At 40.8% G+C, this 23,045-nt stretch overlaps 1 protein-coding gene across 1 annotated transcript in view; it reads left to right on the top strand.

Moving 5' to 3' along the window:
* fut8b (fucosyltransferase 8b (alpha (1,6) fucosyltransferase)) overlaps positions 1-23,045 on the top strand; it is a 108,585-nt gene that overhangs the window by 61,201 nt on the left and 24,339 nt on the right. Inside the window, exons 3-6 of the mRNA XM_059355992.1 lie at positions 7,811-7,929; positions 9,035-9,197; positions 15,996-16,110; positions 21,759-21,996. Of these exons, the coding sequence (XP_059211975.1) occupies positions 7,811-7,929; positions 9,035-9,197; positions 15,996-16,110; positions 21,759-21,996 (635 nt within the window). The remainder of the gene's footprint in view (positions 1-7,810; positions 7,930-9,034; positions 9,198-15,995; positions 16,111-21,758; positions 21,997-23,045) is intronic.

The raw sequence follows: 23,045 nt of genomic DNA, 5'->3' as shown, positions 1-23,045 counted from the left end.
GCTGAGAGGAAGGGCTTTGACTTTGGCTTTCATTGACTTTGTAAACATCATGCATTCATTTATCTTAATTGATTTTTTAACAGTATATTTTCTTAAACATTGCATAAAATCCAAGTAAAAAAGAATTATGTAAAAAAAAAAAGAATAATAAATGAAATTAGTAATACATAATATCGAGATATGTATTAAATTAAATAAACTAAATTCATAATAATAAATTAATAAAAATAAAATTAATCAAATATAAAACTTTGGTAAACTAAATTCAACTCATTCCAGTCAGTAACTCTGGCAAAAGTGCACTAAAGTAAATAAAGGAAAGACAAAACGAGAGCATCATGGCTCCAAAGAATGTGGCAAAATAATCACTTTATCTCGATTATCTTGTTTTCCTAATTATTGGAAGTCAAATTCATAATTTAAAGTTTGATTTATTGCCCAGCCCTGCTGAGTGGCTGAAGTTACTTTAGTTATTTAACCTGTTAAATGGATTCCTCACACATTTCTGAACCTGGTTTCCATTTTTTGCTGAACTATCTATAATTTTTACATTGAAATTGTCTTGTGAAATTAATCAATCTATCAATCATCACTCAGATTCAAATTAGCCTCACCTGGCTGGCCCGCTGATTCGGTCCAGTGATTCGGTTATTCAGGCCATTCCTGAGTGATTTGAGTGACAGGCAGCGTGCCAACCCACCAATCACCCAGCAGCATTAATGAGAGGTGAGCACGAGGTCGAGTTGCTCAGTCTGTCTGGCTCCGCCCTCTCTGCAGCTGTCAGTCACCTCGGGCACGAAGCCACGGCTCCTGCGGAGACAATGACACGCGCCGGCCTGATGGTGTGACATCGGAGGGAGCGAGGGGTGAGAGTGACAGCTGGGCTGAGCGATGAGGACCTGATCGATCCCCCAGGCATGCCAACAGAGGGATGGAGGGAGGGAGGGGGCGATGCAGAGCAGGCAAAGAGGAGGGAAGCATGATGGATGACATGAGGACTGCACTAAGTAAAGAGCAGCAAGGAGGAAATGGAAAATGAGGGCTGAGGGGATGAGAAGAGTTGTGGAGACTGCAGTCATTGCACTAAAACCTTGTCTACATGTGGTACTTTTTGCATGTGTCTGCTTCATTTGGGTTGCTATCTTTCAAGTAAAAGAAAAAATGCAAATGTAAAAACGGGACGTGTAGTTTGGAGCGGTGAAGCCACTGTTCAGCCAAGATGACTCATTTATACTGTAATGGTTTTAACCCAGTGCGGCCCCACCAAACAGATGCTGCTGCCACATCCAGAACTGAACTCCCATCGACCCGGCCGTCGCTCAGGCCCAGCGAGGGAAGGTCTACTACCATACACACTAGCCTCATTGTGGGAGCTGTCTGTGGTCAGGACATCTCTGTCAAGTAGGACTCGGAGCAGAGCTGGCTCGCTCTGGGTGTACTGAGGCGTTGAAGCATGCGAGGCAAGAATGCACCATTCAGAATCAGTTTACTTGGAATTACTCTGTTGGAGTCAGCGGACATAACATGGAGACAGCAAAGAATGGAAACATCAATGCAAGATTAACGGATTCGACACAATGTAGAAGTATCTACGCAAACACAACAGATACAAATAACACATGTTGTACACAGTACATTACAATAAAGCCGAGGATAGCATTATTCCTTCATCTCTACATTTAGGTCTTTCAAACTGATTCCAAACGGCGGTAGTGGGTTTTCATGGTGATGACCGCACTTTTCCACCCTTTTATAGTGTTTACTTGGCTTTTCCCACTGGTGCATTCCTGTGGTTTATTAGCTTGACTTATTGGAGTCAAGTGCTTTGGTTTAACACATAGTGAGTTTCTAGGAGAGGCTGGAAAATATTGCTCCAGTGCATAGAGTGTGTATAGAGATGGACCACGTGTATCCACTTCTTCCACACTGTACAAAAGTGAAGCCAAAAGTGTCCCGGATACGAGCGGTGCCAACCTGCGCTGGTGACGTGGTTTGGAGCTGGAGTCTATGCAGCAGTGATCGGCTGGTGGAGCTATAGTATTGAGGTCTCCCCACAGCTGTCTCTCACGATGTTACATGCTCATTTAAAAGCATCAAAAACAAATTATAACCAAGCTTATCAGAAAAATAAACACTAAGTAAACCCCAGCAGGATAAGGACTAACTAAAATGACAGAAACCATCTTTAGGAAAAGTGTATTTGACACGTACTTTAGTTTTTTGTTTGGTCCCTGTCCCATCTGATAACATGGAAGGGGCAGGGTTTATGGGAAGCTGTCATCTTGATATGCAGTCCATAATCTGGTAGATGCTAGATCCCAACCACCAAGTGTTGGTTGGTTGGTTCAGTTTAGGTATGAGGAGGGAGATTGATTAAGGTGAGAATATCAGCGTAACCCAATCAGAGGCAGAGTAGGGAGGGTCATGCTTCCTCCATCCCAAAAAAAAATAATAGATGTATTTTAGGACTGGATATGGTGCAAACACTCAGCCTTGCAGCACTTTTTTTCACAGTGGTCACTCATGGTATTGTAAAGCATTTTCCCCATAGAACATGATTGGAAACAAAGTGCAAACAAGCTCAATGAGGCGCCTTCATTCGGTCTGGTATCCAGTTCTTATGGCTGCCATTCGGTGGTTGGGTTCTGGCCTCTACCCCATTGTCCAGCCTTTGACACATCACATTGTGATTCCCACATACACACACGAGTATAAGTGCAAAGCATGCGAACATGACATCAAAGTTTCCTCTTAATGTAAAGGCAAATTGCGCTCATGTAGAACCGCTTTCATCTACACCTCCCCGAATACTTTACATCTCCATCCATATGTATGGCTTCTCGGGTCAGCACATAGTTTTCCTTTTGAAGTCGAGCAGATTACATTAAATCTTAGCACGGAAATATGTATGCGCCACAGTGCCGCCCGGGCCTCCACCGTTCAAACTGCTCCGCCCGACTCCACTCACCCTGTGAACTCCATGGTTACCGGGTGCGGGGGCAGGAGCCAGCGGAGCGACAGCTGGGGCAGCATTTCAGAGGAAACTGTGTTGCATGCTGAACCTCACCTGCTTTCCGGCTCAGTGCTTAGCGCCGGTGGGGCTCATCACCCCCTGCTTTCATAGCTTGTCTTTCATTCCACAGTATTCCCCCCCCACACACACCTTTCCGCCCCGCCTCCCCCGAGTCTGAGTTTTTCTCATCTGTTACCTCTCCTGTATCGTTTGATTAAGACGCTGTTGAATCCAGCTGCCTTGTCTAGTCTCTGCTTCAGGTCCTCTAGAGATACCGTCAGGGATCATTTGTGTATTTGTGTACCGTATTTGCCTCCTTCCTGTGCGTGTGTGTCTGTGGGTTTTGATACCGCTGAGTGTTTGGATTTATTTTATATTTACATATCTTGGTTGGGGATGCTTGTGGTTTGCCTGCGCCAGCATTATGTCTCAGCAGTTAATGTCTCTTTGGAGCATGTTAGCTAACCTCTGTATCACGTCTCTACTCATTAGCCTGTGCTGGTGTGGCCTATTTCTTCATGCCTTGTTCAGGAAGATATCGTGTTGCTTTATGTTACAGTTTTAGCAGCACTTAAAACCCCTGGGAAATGATGTCACTTAGGAAGTAGTCCTACTTCCTGTACAATGGTGTAACAAGGTTTTAGGGTGTGGCCTTTGGGAGATCCTGTTGAATATTGTTTGAACAAGTTTAGCCGTGAGAATAGATGGTGGAGTTGATACTTAGAAAGGAAATGCACCCGGGTGGAGTTTCAAGAGATCTGTGTCAGACAGCTGGAAATCACAATCACAGAGAAAAGAAGTGTACATTTAAGACGTACATAAGAGGCATACCTATGATGCAAAGGTATGAAAAGGTTCATCCTGGTCCATTACACGGTTACATAATATAGGAGTTAATATATCCTGCCTTTTCTCTTCAGTTATTTCCATGACTTTGAAGCACAATGCTCAGTTAGTGCTCAGTCAAGTGGGAGGCCGGGGCTTCTCAGGGACCGAGGCTTGAAGAGGGGGTGGGGGGTGGGGGGGGTGGTGCTGTGCAGCGAGAAGGGCTGTTGCAACTTTAAAAGTCTCATCTTTATGCCTGCCAGCGACTGATGTTCCTCACTCAGGGAGCAAATTGAGTTTGCATGCCTTGATGACTCATTAACATGGCCTTTGCAGCGCTTCACCAATGCCCCTGTGCATTCGAACATATTCCATTTTTAATAGTTTTATGTAGAGGAATTGATTTGGTATAATGTCAGCGGCAGCTCCCTTTTTCTCCTCGGATGATTTGAGCTCTGTTCTGAGCGTGTCAGAGTGCTCATTTGTGTTTTTTTTGTTACATGCATGCAGCAGTTATTCATAGTTCGGCAGTGCAGAGCTGTGAAAACGTTTATTTATTTACATCTTGTTTATCGGGGAGCCGTAATTGACACTGAAAATATAGCGAGCAGTTTAAAGAAACGCGCTTCAAAATGGCTTATTACTTTAATGTACATGCATTAAATGGACTGAAATACTGCCCGAACACCATTTCTACCATAATAAGCAATTTGCAAGATTATAAGCTGTAAATTTGACAAGCCCTTTTAATGTGATGCTTTTTAGCTCACGGTGGAGATGAAAATAAAAACCCAACTTATTTATCTGTTGGCCGATATTGGCCTTACACACACACATATTGGTATCTATCGTATGCTTTCCAAGTGTGCCGATATGGAAACCTCTTGTATATAAAATAATGCAGAAAATGATACTTGAGGTGATTTAGAAATGAGGTAATATCGCTATTTATTTTTATTTGTTAGCAGTTGACCGATAGTAAACATCATTTCTAACGATTAAGATATTTATTTCATTTTAATTTATTTTTTATTTAAATTGTCAATGAATGACAAATACAGTACTCATTTTTTTTTTTAGCAATTTTTACTATCAATTTTCTGAGGACATTTGCAGAGTTATATCCGTGCAAAATTGGTGTTCAATTAATATAGAAAAGGTCTGTTTTTATCTGGTAGTCAGTGATTTTATTCTTCCTCTAAACTCAGTATTGTTTTAAAAAGTCCCATATTTGTTAGGCTCTTGGAAAAATGTCTTATTGTGATTATTTTTACTGATATTGCAATTGTGATATGATTCATAATATTGGAGATAATTATAATTTTTATTAAAAATATATGAATACGGCCATGCCTTTAACAAATACTGTGCCTCCTGTGATTTAGATAAGAATTTTTGTTAAAATTGTTTAACCATAGCACATTACAGTGTAATGCTTGCAGACATTGCATGAAGAAAAAAGCCCCAAAGATTTATAAAGACAACATAGCTGAGTTGTGTCTTTTTAGCATGGCAGCTGCAGAAACAATCAGCATACAGTTACAGTACAGTAGTAAAAGGGGATTTCTAGTTTGGCTGCTGATAAATGGTCGAATTACAACAAAGTAAAAGTTCTTTTTATCCGAGTCTGTTATGACTCATGTACTTCCCCAGCTAAATTGAATTTGTATCCATTATAGAGGAGAAATGTTGGACCATTACATTACAGCAGGCAGGCATTCAAAGAGCCATCAACCAAAGTCAAGAGAAATGGTACTAATTTATTCGTTTTTTTTTTTTATCTTTTTTTAATCAAAAATAAAAAGAAATGGAAAAACAACTGCCACTTGTCTCCATAATTTGACATCAAATACATACACAGACTAGTTATTTCATACTGAAACAGGATATGATGCTTAATGGATGTATTGTTCAGAAGTAGATGGACTGGAAGTAACAAACATGGAAAATGATTCACTACTTTGTACATAATGTTGAGCTTAAAATAAATAAACTAGGACAGAGCTCCAGGAAGCTCCACTGTGGTGTCTCAGCAAATGAAGTAGAATTTTCACTGGTGCACATTAAAAGACGTCAGCCCTCGCGGTTCAGTCTCTGCTGCAGCTTTAAAGTCCACAAGCATCCAAATGAGAAAATAGAGTACATATCAGAACATGCAGTGGATGTTTGGATGATAAACATCCTCACTGCTTCTGCAAAACTCCTGCATCTCGTTAGTGGCGATTAAAACTATGTGTAGAAATGGAGATGGAAAATGAAGCAGAATTCTGAAAATGTTTTACATTATTTCTTGGCAATTTTGTTCACAGACTGATTTTGGTTGATGATAGGAGAGAAATTGTACAATATTTGAGAACAGCCAACATGTTTTCCAGATTTAAAACCGTCTGTAGCCAAGTGAGTGGTGTGTTCTTTCAGCCAGGAGTAGGAATGATTAACATTCTGTTCATAGTAAGGAAGAAAACCGTCTAATGTACTGTTTTTCAAAGTTGGGGTCACCAGCAGATGTCAAAGGGGTCCCGGAAACTTTGATATATGTTTTGTTATTTTTGTATGTATAATAAACGATTTTTAAAACAGAAAACACTGAATGTAATACATAAATAGGCCTAAAAAAAGAGAAAATGTCTAAAAGAAAATCTGTTTATTAAGACAGTAATGACAATGGATATTTATAACAGAAAGACTGATTATTAATTATTAATAAAAATAAGGGAAATATATAAAGAAGCTGTATGTTTGATTTATATAGTCTATAATAATGTATTCCAATATATATGAATATACAAAGAAATCATCTTTTACTTTTGTCTTAATTTAGGTTTCTTCTAAAATTTTTTAGCAGCCATTGACTTTTGTTTTATCATTTTATACTATAATTATTTTATTTTATATTATTTTATGAGAGCTTACTTTTATGAGAAGACAAGAAAAACATGCTACACAAATTGTAAATATATTTAAAATTTTTGTGCATAAAAAAGACATAAATGAAGAAAAAGAAAAAAAAGAAATAAGGAAAAAATAGTTATTTTTAAGAAAGATTTATTTTAGATTCACATAAATTATAGATTGTGTGTTTTAGCTGGCTCTTTGATTTTCCTGTAATTCCAGTACTAAAGTTCTGGAAAATCACAAGTACTTTGTTTAGGTTTACTCAACAGTAAGTTTAAGTTATTCTTCTTCTCCTTACAGCCTTTTTTGTTGGCATCTCTCCAATTATCCAATTAGTGTTTGCACATGGCACAGCACCTGCCTCATATAGTGTTTAGTAAGCATTACCTGATCAAGTGGGATTTATCATTCGGCACACCTGGGGAAGAACAGATTTGGATGGTTAAAATCGTTTGTTTCATGTGGACTTGTTTTTGTTCTACTAACAGAGAAAAAAATGAGTGGAATTTAAGAGAATGTAGCTGCATGAGGCCCAAATTCACCCACAGTGTTGCAAGATCAAAAGGAGTGAAGCTGAGATAGTTGGTTTGCAGTGTCTGAACTCTGCCCTTTTGTCTAGTTTGCATTGGAAAGATCATGTGTATTAACATGTTTTTACAAATGATCTGACATGAGCTTGACAAGTTGCTTCGTTAGTGACTGATAGACATTTTAACAATTGTTTCATGCTTGTAAGGAATTTAAAGTATAATATAATATAAATGCCTGCCAAACAGCTGCTCAAATTTTAGGCTTTGCTGTTTTGCTAAATAACCACCTTGGGCTTTGGAAACGTATGATAGGCTTTTTTTGCATAATTGAGTAATCGAAAAATAGATTGATAGCTTCCGCGATAATGAAAGAAATTATCACTTGCAGCACTTCACTGACTGACATTTTAATGAATTATTTTGTTCCGTTTGCTTTGTCTGCTGGGGATCCAGTTTCGCCATTTCTGCAGAGTAAGACATTTTTGCGCTCTGTGTCTTCAATCAGCGTGCACCCATCTCACCCTGTCCTTGTGTCTTTCTCCCTCAGGATACCAGAGGGTCAGGCGGAAGCCGGGTCCCTGGCGGCGGGGAGACTGCGCTCCCTGGAGGACCAGCTAACCAGAGCCAAACAGAAGATCCACAGCTTCCAGAAACTCACTGGAGATGGTAAGAAGAGCAGGACCATGTAAAAGGTTGCAGGGAAGGATTTGGCACAGAGCTTGGAAATATGAAAGGATTGATTTTGAAGGTGCGGGGGTTGACTATATACGGTGTAAACCAGTTGACGGCTCTTGTAAGCTTTCGCCCGCAGCGAGAATCTCAGTCTAGGCTGGCGTTAAACCTGCTGCAGCTCAGCAGCGATGATGGCAGAGCCGTGCCGACGGATGGGCAGGGTTATAAGTATATTTGCCACTATAAGCAGTGGTCAGGGGGGCAGGCAAGCTGTCAGGTGAGCGGGGGAAATGTGTGAATGAAGTGGAAGCAGTGTAAATGCCCCAATGGCAGAATCGGGAGAGAGAGGAGAGAAAAGAGACAGACAGAGAGAAAATAAAGAAGGACATGTGAGCGTGGAGGGCAGCACGGGGTCAGCCTTTCCATCTTGCCGCAGGGGAAGAAAAAGCTAAAAATACCCTCCAGCTTTTTCCACCCAGGGAGGGAGTGAGGAGAGAAGGGAGAGAGCAAGATAGGAAGGTAAAAAAAAACAAAAAAAAAACGCTTTTCCCTCTCCACCACCACCTCCTTCTGCTGCTCGAGGCTGTCCTTCGCTCTCCTAGTTTTATTTTTTTGTTTCACTCCATAGAAACAAGAGCAGTCAGCTGTGTTATCCATGTGGGATACTCCACATTGTTTGGCTCGGTTGGGGTGTAGGGTTTCTGTCTGTTGTTTAAACTGTGTGAGAGGATCCGTGAGAGGGGGCCATGAGGCACAAACTTAGTGATCAAGTGCTCTTTATTGAGGTCAAAGCAACACCCAGGGACAAAGGATAAAAGAGGAAAGTTTTAATGGTTACATTCTGAAACCTTGCTTTGTGCCATTAGCCTATTTAGACTCACATAATGTAACGCTCAAACATTCCTGAAGACCTCTCAGCATCCTTTCTACTTTCTTCCTCGCAGCTGTATTCCCATGGAGCTGCTTTGAAGTTAACGTCATCGATTCATTGTTTTAGATCATACCTGCGCCTCAAATGTCATGCCAGCTGAGTTATTTCATGTTTTTTTTTGTTATGAGCCGTTCGCTCTTAACCTCCCCCTCACACCCTTACCTGCAGGCCCCGGGCCCACTCAGGAGGAGCTGCGGAGGAGGGTGGAGAACGGCGTTAAGGAGTTCTGGTACTTTGTTCGCAGCGAGGTGAAGAAATTGGCCAATGCCGAGCTCAGCGAGAGGCAGAAGTATGCTGACACGCTCCTGCAGGACCTGGGACACCAGGAGAGGTGAGCGGAAAACGGAAATGTCCAAATGTTCCACAGCGATTTGAGGAAAAACATTAAATCCATGGCAAAATGCACACTACAACTCCACATTCTTAATCTATTATTTAGGCTTCTGGAGCATTATTTGCACATGCATGTAGTCCATTCGATTATTGCCCTTAAGAAAGCCAACATTTTCAATTTTAAACATTATAAAAGATTTGGATATCAACAGGTTTTTACAGGTGCATCTCAATACATAGAATATGGTGGAAAGTCAACTTCCAGTAGTTCAAGTCAAATAGCCCCAACCAAGTATTGAGTCATATAGATGGAAATACTCTTCAGAGGCCAACATTTCCATATTAAACATACTTTTAAAAATTGTTTTTTTGTAATACTCAAATTTTTTGAGACACCGAATTTTAGGTCTTTAGGTCATTATAATTAGAAGAAATTAAATAAATTAAGACATGACATGTTTCATTTTGTGTGTAATGGATCTATATAATGTGTTTTTTCCACTTTTTGAATTGAATTACTGACATAAATAAACTTTTTTATGGTATTCTAATTTATTGAGATGCACCTGTAGATATTTGTAGATAAGTACCTCCAGCCATCCCATTTTAATAAGTCAATGTTTTGTCGTGATAAAGCACATGTTTTTGGAATAGGGGAAAAAGCTTGAACATTTTGTGCTGGTAAACACAGTAAGTGACCTCCAAAAAGAAAGTTAGTTAGAAAATTAGTTTTTATTCTCCTCTTATGTCTTACAAGGTTTCCTCCTCCAGTCTAAACTCCAAACTGAACATTTGGGGAATACAAAAAACTCAAAATCGCCCATAGATGTGATTGTGATGGCCTGTTTTTCTTCTTTGTTGTTTCATCAACTTAACACACTCCCAGCAAGTATTGAGACACTCGTTCCTTCAGGGTATATTTCCTATTAATAAATATAAACCCTTCCAGTGTAGTGCTCTGAAAGCTTCTGAAGACCTTCTTTTATTTCTATAATACTGTGAGTGTTGTTAAAAGCGATGCTCTTACAAACCACTAATATCTCTGATTCCATTATCCGAACTTCCTTATTGGCAAATGTACCACTTAAAGAGAAACTTCACTTTCATAGAAGAGTTTGTTATTGTGTCTAACCAAGTCTTGCCCAAGGAAAATTCTTAAAGATTTCCTTTAAGAATTTTGTTTAATGTTATCAGTATTAAAACTGAGGTAATGCATCAGTAATAGTGCTGAAACAGTTAAAGGGGGACCCAAACCTGTTTATATATGAGGCTTTCTACCTGCTGATGATGATGATTTTAAAGTAAAACTGAAGTTTGACACAGCAAACTTGCTTCCATTTGCTGAAGGAAGCGTTCATCACACTTTAATCAGTGAAGAACTGTTGGAAATTTGATAACCTGATTGTACTTTTTGTTATTACAGTTTATGCTTTGATATATGGTGTCATTTTGGATTTATTTTCTAAAAGAAAATACACATTTCAACCCCCCTGGAAGTTGGTTTAGAGGGTTATGTAATTTTTTTAACCAAACGGCAGAGCATACTCATACATACAAAATGATGAACAGATTGATTGACGATGAATATAATCATTAGCAGACACCCTAGGTGGATAATTGTTGGTGGTGTGAATGGTCTTCTGTGTAAGAAAAAGCTTGAATCCTGATCAGTGCTTTTAATCTCTTCCCATTTCTTCTTTGTGGATGCTTTCAGTGTTGATTACAGACTCACAGGCTGCTGTTTACAAGCTCTGCCTACTGATGATGAAAAGTTGACACTTTTGACAGGAGAACTTGAAAGCAGCACTGGCAGTAGATGCTGAGAAACAAAAGGGCAAAGGTCACAGATGCACCGTCTCTGTCATCTGGATGGCCGGCGTCTACGCCGCTGAATGAAGAAAGGCCTGATGTCACTTAGCCAAGTGGTTCATTGTAATCCTGCTGAAGTGGCTTACAGGGCCCATTGTCTTAGTCATTGCTGCCTAAGCAGCTTTCCAAAGACTGATTCCTCACCCCGTACACACAGCTACCCATGCACACACACACATCCACATCCAGCCACAGACTTTCACATGCATTCACTCATCTAAGCCCCCCAGCTTTCTTTGTATGTGCTGCAGGCAAAGGCTGGGAGAGCCAGCACAGATAGGGGCAGAGGTGGAGAGAGCAATGAAATGTTTGACTCGAATAAATGCACCGCTCCCTCATTTAAATTCTGCTCAGCAAGCGGGTAAAGTCCTTGTCTCCCAACATTTCCCAAATAAAATAAAAATGTAGCACATTAAAAAAAAAAAAGTATGCAATTACTAACACGTTCTCCCAGTGAAAACAAAGAAGAGCTTTCAGTCTGACAAAGTTTCATAGACAGCTGAAATGAAACAGTGTGAAAGTTCACAGAGATCTGTCAGAAAATGCAACAGCTCAAAGTTCAAATGTCTGCAACAGGAAATGAACACGTCGGCGTCTACAAAAGAGTTTATCACAATACTGTTGCCGGGGTGTCTGATACCGTGTCTCAGTGAAAAGTCAATTGAATTAAAATAATCTTATTGTGTTTCAATTAGATTATTTCAATTATTCTGTTTCTGAGATACATCATCAGTGATGTTCCTGACATCACTGGGGGTTTTGGGTCTTTCAGCATCACACACTCAGGTGACCCAGCCAGAGCTGATCAAGCCCTGTTCCAGGACATGGGCCCACGGATCACTCCTCCTGATCCACAGCCATCTGGAGGCCCTCTCTGCTGCCTCCATGTTGGCCTTGATGGCTTTCCTCTTTGCAGCCTCCTTTATGCCAAGTTTAAATATGCCAAGTTAAAATAATCTTATTTAGTTTCAATTAGATTATGTCAATTAGAGGCTCCTTAAAGCGCTTAGGAAAATGAATGTTTGAGATATTTAGGGATTTATGAGTTCTATTACACAGTACACACTGCGACCATATTCAGTGTGTGGCCTGAAACTTAATATCACTATATTGTAAAAGATAAAAAATAAAAATCTCACTTAAAACCTACAATTGAAAGGCACTTGGCGGCCCCTGAGGACTAAAGCAGTAATGATTACATGAGCACCACCACCTTGTGTCGTGAAGATCTCAATCTGGCTAGTATGTCAATTTTTTGGAAACAAGTGAAAGAAAACCAAGATATTTTCAACACTATTTTTTCTATTTTGTTTGCAAGATGCATAGCAATGATGTAATGTATCTACTACTGGCTATGTCAGATTAATAACTAATATAATCACTATGAAACAAAGTAAACTTTGTTTTAGCCACCAATGTAAATTCATATTTTGAGGTAAAACAGGGTCTTAGAATAGAAATGTTACATAACATATAAGCAATTGTCTCCATCTGTTGAATTATTGAGCAAGACTGATTCATGCTTTCAACTGTCTAAAGATAAATCTCCTCCTGCTTCTTTTTAACTGGCTACTTATCACTATGAAACTTTGTCTGGGAAAAATGTAAACAGAGGCTCTTCTGGTCTGCCTGCCGTTAATCATTTCATCTGATTTTGCAGGGAATCAGACCAGGGGGAAAGCATTAAAAATAACTATATATGGTGTCCCGGCAGTTCACTGGTAAAACGCATATCACTAAGGCTAAGTCCTTGTTGCAGCTGAATTTGAATTCAGCCCCCAGGTCCCTTTGCTGCACATCTTCCCCTCTGTCCCCCTTCCATTCTCTCTCTGTCACTATCAAATAAAGTATGAAAATGCACCAAGAAATCTTAAAAAAAAATAATAATAATAATGATATAGAAATAGCATTTTTCCTTGCTGATTGCCTTGTTTGCTTATGTAGGTCATACATACTAAAATTAGACAGTTTCATAACCAGTTAAAAACTCATTGTAACATATTTGACATAAATAAAAAGAGGAATACAAAGACCAATGTTTTAATAGACATTATGAACTGTGTGACAGTATAATTTCAGGGAGAATCCCATAGTTCTGGGATGAAAACAGCCCAATTTAGGGACTCTGGGTCAAATTGGATAAACTCCACTGCTACTGTTTAGTTCCCAGCACAGAACAGTATGCTACAGGCCTGTAGGCCAGAGAAAGAGCACCTTTTCTCTACCAACCCTTTGCCTTACCTTGCCTCCTGATATTTGCACTGTAAGCCTGAAACCTTGTACACGCTCTCCCGTCGGTGCAGCATCAGTACCCAGAAAAGCTGTGCTCTGCTGCCAAGCTCGGAGCCTGCAGCCTCAAACAACCGCAGTCTGAGCCAATCAGAAGCACTGGGGAAGCCCATAAGCTTTGCATATGCCCAAGACCGCACACATTTAAACACAACACAAGAGCATACACACACCCCCGATACATAGGGACATAAGGACTGTGTGGTCTTCCCCCGTCTTGCTGCCAAATTCCTCTGGGCCTGTCTGTTGATTCCTTCCTGTTAAGTTTTGCGGCGAGCCAGGTTAGCTTTTCCTCCCCGCAGACGCTTGCTGATTGCTCTCTGGTGCGCTTCTGCAAGAGACTTTGACATCCGTGCACACATTTGTGGTTCCAGCTTCAAAATGGGACAATGAGTAATGATAGTGTCTTATTTGTAGAGAAAGGCACCATTCGCCCCGCTGCACTGTTTGAAATGGGACATGTTATCCGCTTTGTGTGTGTGTGTGTGTCTTTGCATGCACTGCTGAATATATGCATAAGAACTCTCAGTCACACAGGATGTGACTGATTTGGGTCAAAGAAGTGAGTAATAAATTAAGCTTGCATAAGTGTGTGTGTGAGTGTGTGATGTGTTTGCATCTGCCCTTAGCTGCAAGTATCAGAGCTCTTGGGCATGTTTGTAAGTGGATGGTCACGATATTTGGCAGTGTGTGACATGACACAAATTCGCTGTCAGAGGCTTGCAGATGGTAGACTTAATCCAAAACAGAGCTAAACAACCAGAAATACGCTGTTGTCCTCAGTCAGCTTGACAAAAACGACAGTTTTTACATAAACATTCTAAAAGCGGGATGAGCCGTGGTAATGTTTAACACACACTGTACTGTTAACATATGCTGGTGGATGTTCTTATGTAAAGCCCTGTTGTGGGAACTGAGGGGGTTGAATTCACAAACTACCTGCTGTAGTACAAAAAGCACATGATTCAGAAGTTTACCATCATCATCAACAAGTTTTATTGAAAAGGAATTCTGTGCAGGAGGTAGATGCATAGTTAAATCCATTTGTTTTATTAGTCAGCTGGCTTAGCTAAATGAATAGGACACGCTGGACAAAGGCACCACATTATTCCCCATTCTCTCTCTCACCATAAGTTCAAATTGTTTTCATTATTCATCATCTAGTGATATTTTCAATAGCTTTTAAATTATTCCTTGACCCAGAAAATGTTTATTTTGACACCAAGATTGATCTTTTAAGTGGCTTGGAAGATATTTTGGTTCTCATAGATTTTATATGGCTGCCATCTCCGATCCACAATCTTGATGGAGTGGCTCCCATCAAAAATTTAAACCTATGGTGATAGAAAGCATGTGGAAAAATGTGGTGCTTTTGTCCGGCGTGTCTCCATTCTTTTTAAATCTGGTCCTAAGCCACCTGACTATGTAATTGATATCAAGAGAACTGGAGGTTGGAGGTGGGCCTCCATTCATCCCTATGAAAGTTGTCCAGTGGTGCATAAAGCCGAAAAAGTCTGACTTTGCTGTAATTAACCTGGATCTTCTGCACTGTGGGTTTTATAGATCAGCAGATCTCAACCAGGGGTCCTGCGACCCCTCAGGCTCCTTGAGGGAGTTCAAAGGATGTCCTTAGGAAAAATGTTTCACTATTTCATTCAGTGCATAAGCCGAGCCCAATGAGCCCAATGTGAGTAATCAGAGTCACTCATTGATCATGGGTTACACTTCCTCCACAGTTATCTCATTAACTGTAGCTGAAAACTATTGAATTAATCATATCTAAAAACCAAAATCTTTTCAGATGGAGCTTCTAGAACTAAATCTTATCAAATTTTAAATCAATTTTAGGGGTCCTTGACAAAAAAGAGGTTTTAAAAACACTGCCATAGAGCATGCCTGTTAGAGACTTCTGCCACCCAACTGCCGAACTTCAGGTTTGGCCCTCTGCTAACTTGATGAAATAGTTCAGTCATGCAGCTTTTCTAGACTTTCTGAATGGCATTGCACTGAATTAATCAAATTCTGATTAATTTCTGAATTATTTTGCAGGAGTTGTGATGCTCAAAAAAATTAAGTCATTTATAGACGTCTCTTTCAATATGTTAGTCTCTGGGAAGAAGTCTGTTTGGGCCCCTTGTGGCTTGCTCTACATGAGGATAAGAAATGTCTGCAAGTCTACCCTGATTTGAAAGAAGATAAACATCCTATCTGGACAAAACACAAGGCCACAGACAATATATGCATGTATGTAATGTGAGATATATGGAATATGCAGGGTCATTGAGTACACATCACGATGACCTTACTTGACTGCATATTCAAGTGGGGGTGGCCACTATGCTATGTAATAGAGAGAAGCAGGAAACCTTAATATTAAAGACGCTTAGAACAGCATTTTGTGCCAAATTGCTGAGAATAGTTTACAATGTTTCTGTTGAACTATCTAACAGATACCAAAGAAAAACTATTAATAAAGAACTGTTCTTTGTCTGCAGTTATTGCCAGTGGACACATCTGGAGAAGATGCTGCTATTTGCACATAAAAAAAACTCCATCAGTGTCTGTTTGTAGCCATCAGTGTCTCTGTTCAGGTGGTTATGTAAATAATTAACATTTTGAAATGTGTCTGTGTCTGCAGGTCCATCATGACAGACTTGTACTACCTCAGCCAGGCGGACGGAGTGGGCGAGTGGAGAATGAAGGAGGCTAAAGACCTGTCGGATCTGGTCCAGAACAGAATCACCTACCTACAGGTATCTACAGACACACCCGCTGCTCAGCCAACTGGCCTTGTTCTCTCTGTCTCGCTCACACACAGAGTGATATACACACCAACACGTAGACACGAAGACATGGTAAGCATTTATGCGAATGTTTCCCTCACAGTTACAGCGGCGCATATGCGTTTTCCAAGGACATCTTTCACACATGCTCGTCTCATTTGCACCATCCATAACTGTCAGCATCAGTTTCCACGAGGAGCAGGTGAGGGGTGTGATAGCAGACTGTCTCAGCAGTCGCATCTGACAAGCAGGATTCTTGTTGCTTGTCAGCGCTTTAGTGACACACACACACATGCGGCACATGCAGACTTGCAGAAATGACAGACGCGCATATGCAGAAATGCAAAAACGTCTCTGCTGTACAAAGACAGACACATTTATTTACCCAGGCTTGGAAAGATGCGCATATGCTCCCAGCACCACACACAACCTGAGACCCATGACACATCCGCCCACCCCCGGCCGCCCCCCGCTCTCCCCCTCCCCCCAGCTCTGGTGCTGCCGGGTTCCCGGGTGGGGCGGTGCACCGCGGCACCGGGCCCTGCAGCATTAATGAGCCGGTGTGTTTGATGAAGAGGACCCAGTCAGTCTGGCTGGGCGGAGACAGCACCACTAACAGCTGCTGTCACCACCGCTGAGGGATCACACCGCTCCACCAGCTGCCGTCACTAATTCATCACACACACACCGAGTCGTGCACAGATGGATTCACCCACACCTTTGCGAGCAGTCACCGCACACACACGCGCTCGGCCACAAGATTGATGCTCGTACGCAAAGAGATGCCCTATGCTTGTTTGTGTGTGTGTGTGTGTGTGTGTGTGTGTGTTGCCTTGCTTATCCCTCTCACATACTCACACATCTATATGTATACACACTGACAGACTCCACCCTCCTGTCCTGCTGTCTCTGCCACCCGCAACAGCCTCTCCCTTCATTCCCGGTTTAACTAACTCCATCTCTACGTCTGCTCCATCTGTCCACTCACAACATTCAGCGAACATGGCTGGCTTCTTCAGATGGATTTCTAGTTGACACGCTTTTCATCTATTTTTTGCACCGTGACTCTTTAAATAGTAGTTTGCAAGATCATGTTTTTGATTTTGGGCGTTTTTGCACTGCATTTTCCCAAATATCACATGTTACTCAACAGATGCGTCCAGTATTTTAAAGTTATAATCCTTTAAGCAGCTAAAATCACTATTTTTGATTTTTAGTTGTCCCGTGGTGTTTTCATGAGTTTAAGTCAGCTGTGTGATACCTGTGGAGCACCAAACAGCCAATAAACAAGCTTTATTGGAGCAATTCAACTGAAAAAATGCCACTTTATAAAAAAAGTTAATAAAAACTATCAACATAAAGTGTTTTTTGCTTGTTAGAAGTAAATAATGAGAGCATTTAACACACTATATTGTCCCGCAGTAACTGTGAAACTATGATCAAGTGTCTTCTGCATTAGTTGAAATGCACTGGCTTTTGTTTCCCACAACTTGTCCACTGTGCACATGCATCCTATTCCATAAATCCCTTGTGTGTAGGTACACAATTTGAATCCAGTAATGGGAAAGGCAAACTCAGCGAGAATTGAGAACAATGAAATGTACTTTACAAAGAGGCAATTACAGAATGCAAAACGTTAAATGGATAGTGCTGGGGAAATATTGCCAGCAATAAATAGTGCAAAACGTGGAGTTTGATACAATAAAAAATCTTGATGAAGTAATATAAACTTTAACGTCTTCTTGCTCTGATTTTTCATATAAAAATATTGGAGTTTTCTCTCAGTGGAGTTCTTTAATAGTTCAGTCATTGTGGGTGTTAGTGCTCGCGCTAACTACCCGGTCCTTCTAAATGACACACTGTTGCTTCTTCAAGCGAAACAACAAGTCACGACTTGTAGTCTACAGGTGGTTCTCCTCTCAGAGGCAACCATGAGGAAATGTAAAGACTTTAATGAGCTGAATATAGTGTATATCTCCTGCAACAGAGAGAAGCAAAACAGACATTTAGCTATACAAAATTTAGTGTAGTTTTCCTTGAGACATCTTCAAATGTGCGCAGCTTCGTTTCATCTTCCGCTCAGGTTTTGATTGTCGGCATCACAGTGCATAATTACCTGAGCTTGACATACTATTTCTCTTAGCACATTCCCTACATAAACAATATCACTGTGGTCCCTCTGAACTGAACCACTCTGCAACTGCCTCTATGTTTTACACTCAAAAAAGCACAGCATTTAAACAGGCACTTAACCTACAGTACGGAGCGGTACTCTGCTGCCTTTTTGCACGCATCTGCCGTCATTACCCTTGAACCGAGTCTCTCAGCGCTTCGGAGTCATTCCAGCCTCATCATTATCAACCAGGGATCCAATGGTGGCCTCTACACCGCATGGCTCAGGCCGCACAATGATCTCATGCAGACATTGCTGCCTCAGATGCCGACAGAATAGCTTTACGTGAGCTCTTTTGTCAGGACGCCACCGTGGGTTATTAACAGAGGAAGTTAGCTTACACATGTGGGGCTAGTAGTGAGCAGGCAGCCTGTAACTCCAGGGAAATACCTGTGCGGCTTGTTCTGTCAGCTAGATGGCTGCTGTACTCTGTTATTGAACAGCAGCGGTGGTAATCAGTTTTCAGCACCTAAAGGAGCCTCTCCTCTCTTCTCCTCTCCTTTCTTATTTTGTCTCCTCTCTTGTTTCCTTTCCTTCTTCTGTCTCTATTTCCTTTCCTTCTTTTCTCTCCTCTCCTCTTATGTCCTTTCCTTCTTCTGTCTCTATTTCCTTTCCTTCTTTTCTCTCCTCTCCTCTTATGTCCTTTCCTTCTTCTGTCTCTATTTCCTTTCCTTCTTTTCGCTCCTCTCCTTTTATTTCCTTTCCTTCTTTTGTCTCCTCCTCTTATTTCCTTTCCTTATTCTGTCTTCATTTCCTTTTTCTTCTTCTGTCTCCTCTCCTCTCCTCTCCTCTCCCTTCCGCTCCTCTCCTCTCTCCTCTTGTTTCTTCTCCTTCTTCTGTCTCTATTTCCTTTCCTTCTTTTCTCTCCTCTCCTCTTATGTCCTTTCCTTCTTCTGTCTCCTTTCTTCTCCCCTCCTCTCCCTCATTTCATCTCCACTGTTTTTTCCCCTATCCCTTCATCTCTTGCCTCTCCTTTTCCTCCTTCCTCTTCCTCTCCTGCGAGTGTGTGATAGGCAGCGTTAGCCGGTGGGTGCCGCACGGCCTGATTACTGTGAACCATCCACAGCTGCAGCAGCCTAATGAGGAAAACACTCCCATCAGCCTGTAATTGCTGTTTAGGAAGCTGGTTGGCACGAGCGTTGGGGAGTCGCTCATACCGGCTGCCGAGCGAATCACAAACGGCCCGGCGACCCATCGGCAACGCAGCATGTGTCACTCTGTCAGTTTCCACATTTCTTATTCTTTTTTGACGCAAAAAATAAAAAGAGAGGAATCCTTGTTTCTTCCCCCAGTGCCTCTCATATTGTATTCTTCCCCTCAGACTTTGTATGATATTGAAGCTAATTTATGAGATGAGGAATGAGAGTGAGGCGGGGATTTGGAGAGAGAGCAGAAAAAGGAGAAGGGGGGAAGAGTATCAGAGAGAAAGGGGTATGAGGATAGAGAGCGGTAGGAGGGGAGAGCAAAAAATAATGAGAAAGAGTAAGAAAAAGACAGGGAAGAAACAGGAAGCAAAAAAGGCCAGAGAATCAGAGAATGCAAGAGCAACAAAGGAAACAAAGGAGGAAGATATTAAAGGATAACGCTGGTTATTTTTCTTTTTTGTTCTTATTGTCAACAAATCCCAGGAAAAGACCAAACCATTTGTCCATCCCTCAATAATTTGCCCAGCTCCATTGGTGCTCACGATGGCTTTAAACTGACTTTAAAAGCCACATATTCAGCCACATAGTACAGTTTTTCACAACTGCTAGGGCTTATTTCTTGAAACCTTCAACCATTCTCTCAAAACCAAATCTTTAAAACTACATTCACAAAACCTCCGACTCAATTGTTTGGCAAAATCCAACAAACCATTTTATCTTTGTTCAAAATCAAACAATGCTGTCAGATCATAGACAAAGCCAGTCAGTATATAAACACTACCGAGCTGTCATTGCACACTGCATGAACAAATGGAAAACACAATGTTCAGGGCATTGAGCTGCAGAAAAACACTTTTATTTTGTATAATGTATAATATAAAAAATGTATATTTACAACTTGGTACAGAACATATTCATGCACTCTGAATTTCTGTTCAGTTGGTTTAATCAGATAGTAGCTGTGTGTGGTGGTTGTGTTCAGCTTCTGCTGCTTGTATTGACCACAAGTGCATTACAGTGCAAAATGTGTTTTAGCAAGTGAGAATGTGTTTAAAGTTTTGTCAAAAGAGAGAATGAATATAATGGGTACAGAGAACGAGGTTTAGTGTTTTAGCAATTGTGAAAAACTGTAAAGGGACAGTTTGGATTTTTTGAAGTGGGGTTGTATGAGGTACTTATCTCTAGTCAGTGTATTATCTACAGTACATGGAGTTCGGCACGCCCCCAGTTTGAAAAAGCACAATTTGTTTGCACTTTCTCTGACGCCCATGCCTATAATGCATTTTCTTTTAATGCACCGTATGATTATAGTTCTAAGCACTCATAAATATTCATTAGCTTTCTAACAATAATCACAACACATTATATACACACTATAAATAGCATTTTATACTGACTTATAAGGTCATGCTTTTTGATTATTGTTAGAAAGCATTATGAATATTTATGAGTGCTTAGAACTATTATTACAGTTTTATATGGAGCTTTTTAATGCATAATAAGTATGTATATAATGCATTATATACATGGACGTCAATTTTTTTTTCCACTTTACCTTTCTATCACAGACAGCCTTGTTAAGAATTGAAGCTGTTATCTATTCTCTCTTCAAAACCACCAGACTCCACTGACAAAAACAGTAATTTTACTTTGCAGAACATATTGTTCTACTGCTGTCTCAATCGGTTAGTTTGTTTGTGTTATTGTCTATACTCTTGCTTGCTCCTCCAAACTGGTGGCATGCTGTCTACCATTTACCATTGGAAGTACATTGACTATGGATAAGTTCCTTACGCAAACCCACTTCGAATACTATTCCTTTAATATGCACAAGTTAATATTTACAAGACAAGCACAGTGTAAAATGAACTACAGTTTCCATATTCATGGTATCAAAGACACACTTTTGCTCATGTATGTGTTTTAAATAGTGGTTTGACAATAATTGTGAAAAAATGTATCAGGCTTTGAATACATGGACAACTTGTGATCATAAAACCTGCTTTATCCCTAAACATTAAGAAAGAAAGAGGTGGGAAAAGGAGATAGGTAAAGAGGATTTTTCAAGGCTGTCACAAACAGAGAAGAAGAGAGAAACACACTTGCAGGTACCGTGAAAAAAAGAGTGAACAGGTTTAAAATTGAAGCGAAGTGGAGTGTAGGACAGACAGGCAAAGGGAACAAAGAAAACAATATCAGCCATGTGTTATTACAAGTCAGAGAGCAGGGCTTTGAGAGATACAAGAAGAAGGTCAAGCAATAAAAAAATGTTGAAACATTCCTTCCTCTCCTCCTCCCAGAACCCCCCAGACTGCAGTAAGGCGAGAAAGCTGTTGTGTAACATCAATAAGGGCTGTGGTTATGGCTGCCAGCTCCACCATGTCGTCTACTGCTTCATGATCGCTTATGGCACCCAACGCACGCTTATCCTGGAGTCCCACAACTGGCGCTACGCCCCCAGCGGCTGGGAGACTGTCTTCCTGCCTGTCAGTAACACCTGCACCGACCGCTCCGGGGCCACCACTGGACACTGGTCAGGTAGGTACACACACCCCCACACACACACACACACACACACCAGGCATAGCTTCAGTGCTGCCGAGCAACTGCTGCGATTGGTTGCTTAATAATCAAATAACCTTCACTGTTTTTTGGTCTGTCTCTGCTAAAAGATAGGGTCTGCCAGACCCTTCTTTTGTGCTGCTACAGCGAAAACAGAGTGTGAATTCCCTGGCTAAGCAGGACTGTGCAATTTCTGTTAAAGCACTTTGGCAGCCAGTGTTGCAGCAGCAGGTTACTGTTCAAAGGTTTCATTGCCAAGAAATCCTGTGACTTGATTTCAGTAAACAACCTGCTCCTCTGACCTACAATGAGTTTCTACTTGTAGAGTCTGATAGAGACAGAGATTGTAGGGAATAAGTGTTGTCCGTTAATTGTTATCTCCTCGCACAGTTTTGATTAATTTCCTGTACACTGTGACTGAATTTCATCATGGACTAATCATGATAACAAAAATGTATTCATGAAGACTTCTCGTGTTTCTCTGCAGTCCCATGTCGTTGCATACACTCACACAACTGTCTTATATTTTCACATTATAAGCTTGCCTTGTGCAACGTAAACATTTCCCTGCAGGAAATCAACTGGACATCAATATTTAATCTAGTGTTGATTCTATGAACTCTGCTTGTCTTAATGCATGTCAGAGAAAATCTACTTTAACTGACAATCCCAGGAGCATAGGTGCACTTCTCTACTCTTCAAGCAAGTGCTGTGTTTAAATCAATCACAAATATCTAGTATGGAATCATGAATATCTAATTTTTTTATTTATTTTTTAATAAAATTTACAAATACATGTCGAGTGAAGGCCCAAGTGGAGCGTAAACATCGATCTCATGGTCACGGCATGTACAGTAATTAGCCTTCAAACTGAACCTTACTTGTTCCTATTTCATGTTTTCACCTTGACTGGGTCCATAACATTGACTTTTACATAAAGATAGACGGCCTGACAGCTCCCTGTGAGTGAAGCCAAAACATTTTAAGCCCCCCTGGTGGCTGGCTGCAGCATAGGTAATAAATCC

Source organism: Centropristis striata, chromosome 18 (assembly GCF_030273125.1).
Source record: "Centropristis striata isolate RG_2023a ecotype Rhode Island chromosome 18, C.striata_1.0, whole genome shotgun sequence".
Taxonomy (NCBI): domain Eukaryota; kingdom Metazoa; phylum Chordata; class Actinopteri; order Perciformes; family Serranidae; genus Centropristis; species Centropristis striata.
This window is presented reverse-complemented; position numbering and strand designations above follow the sequence as displayed.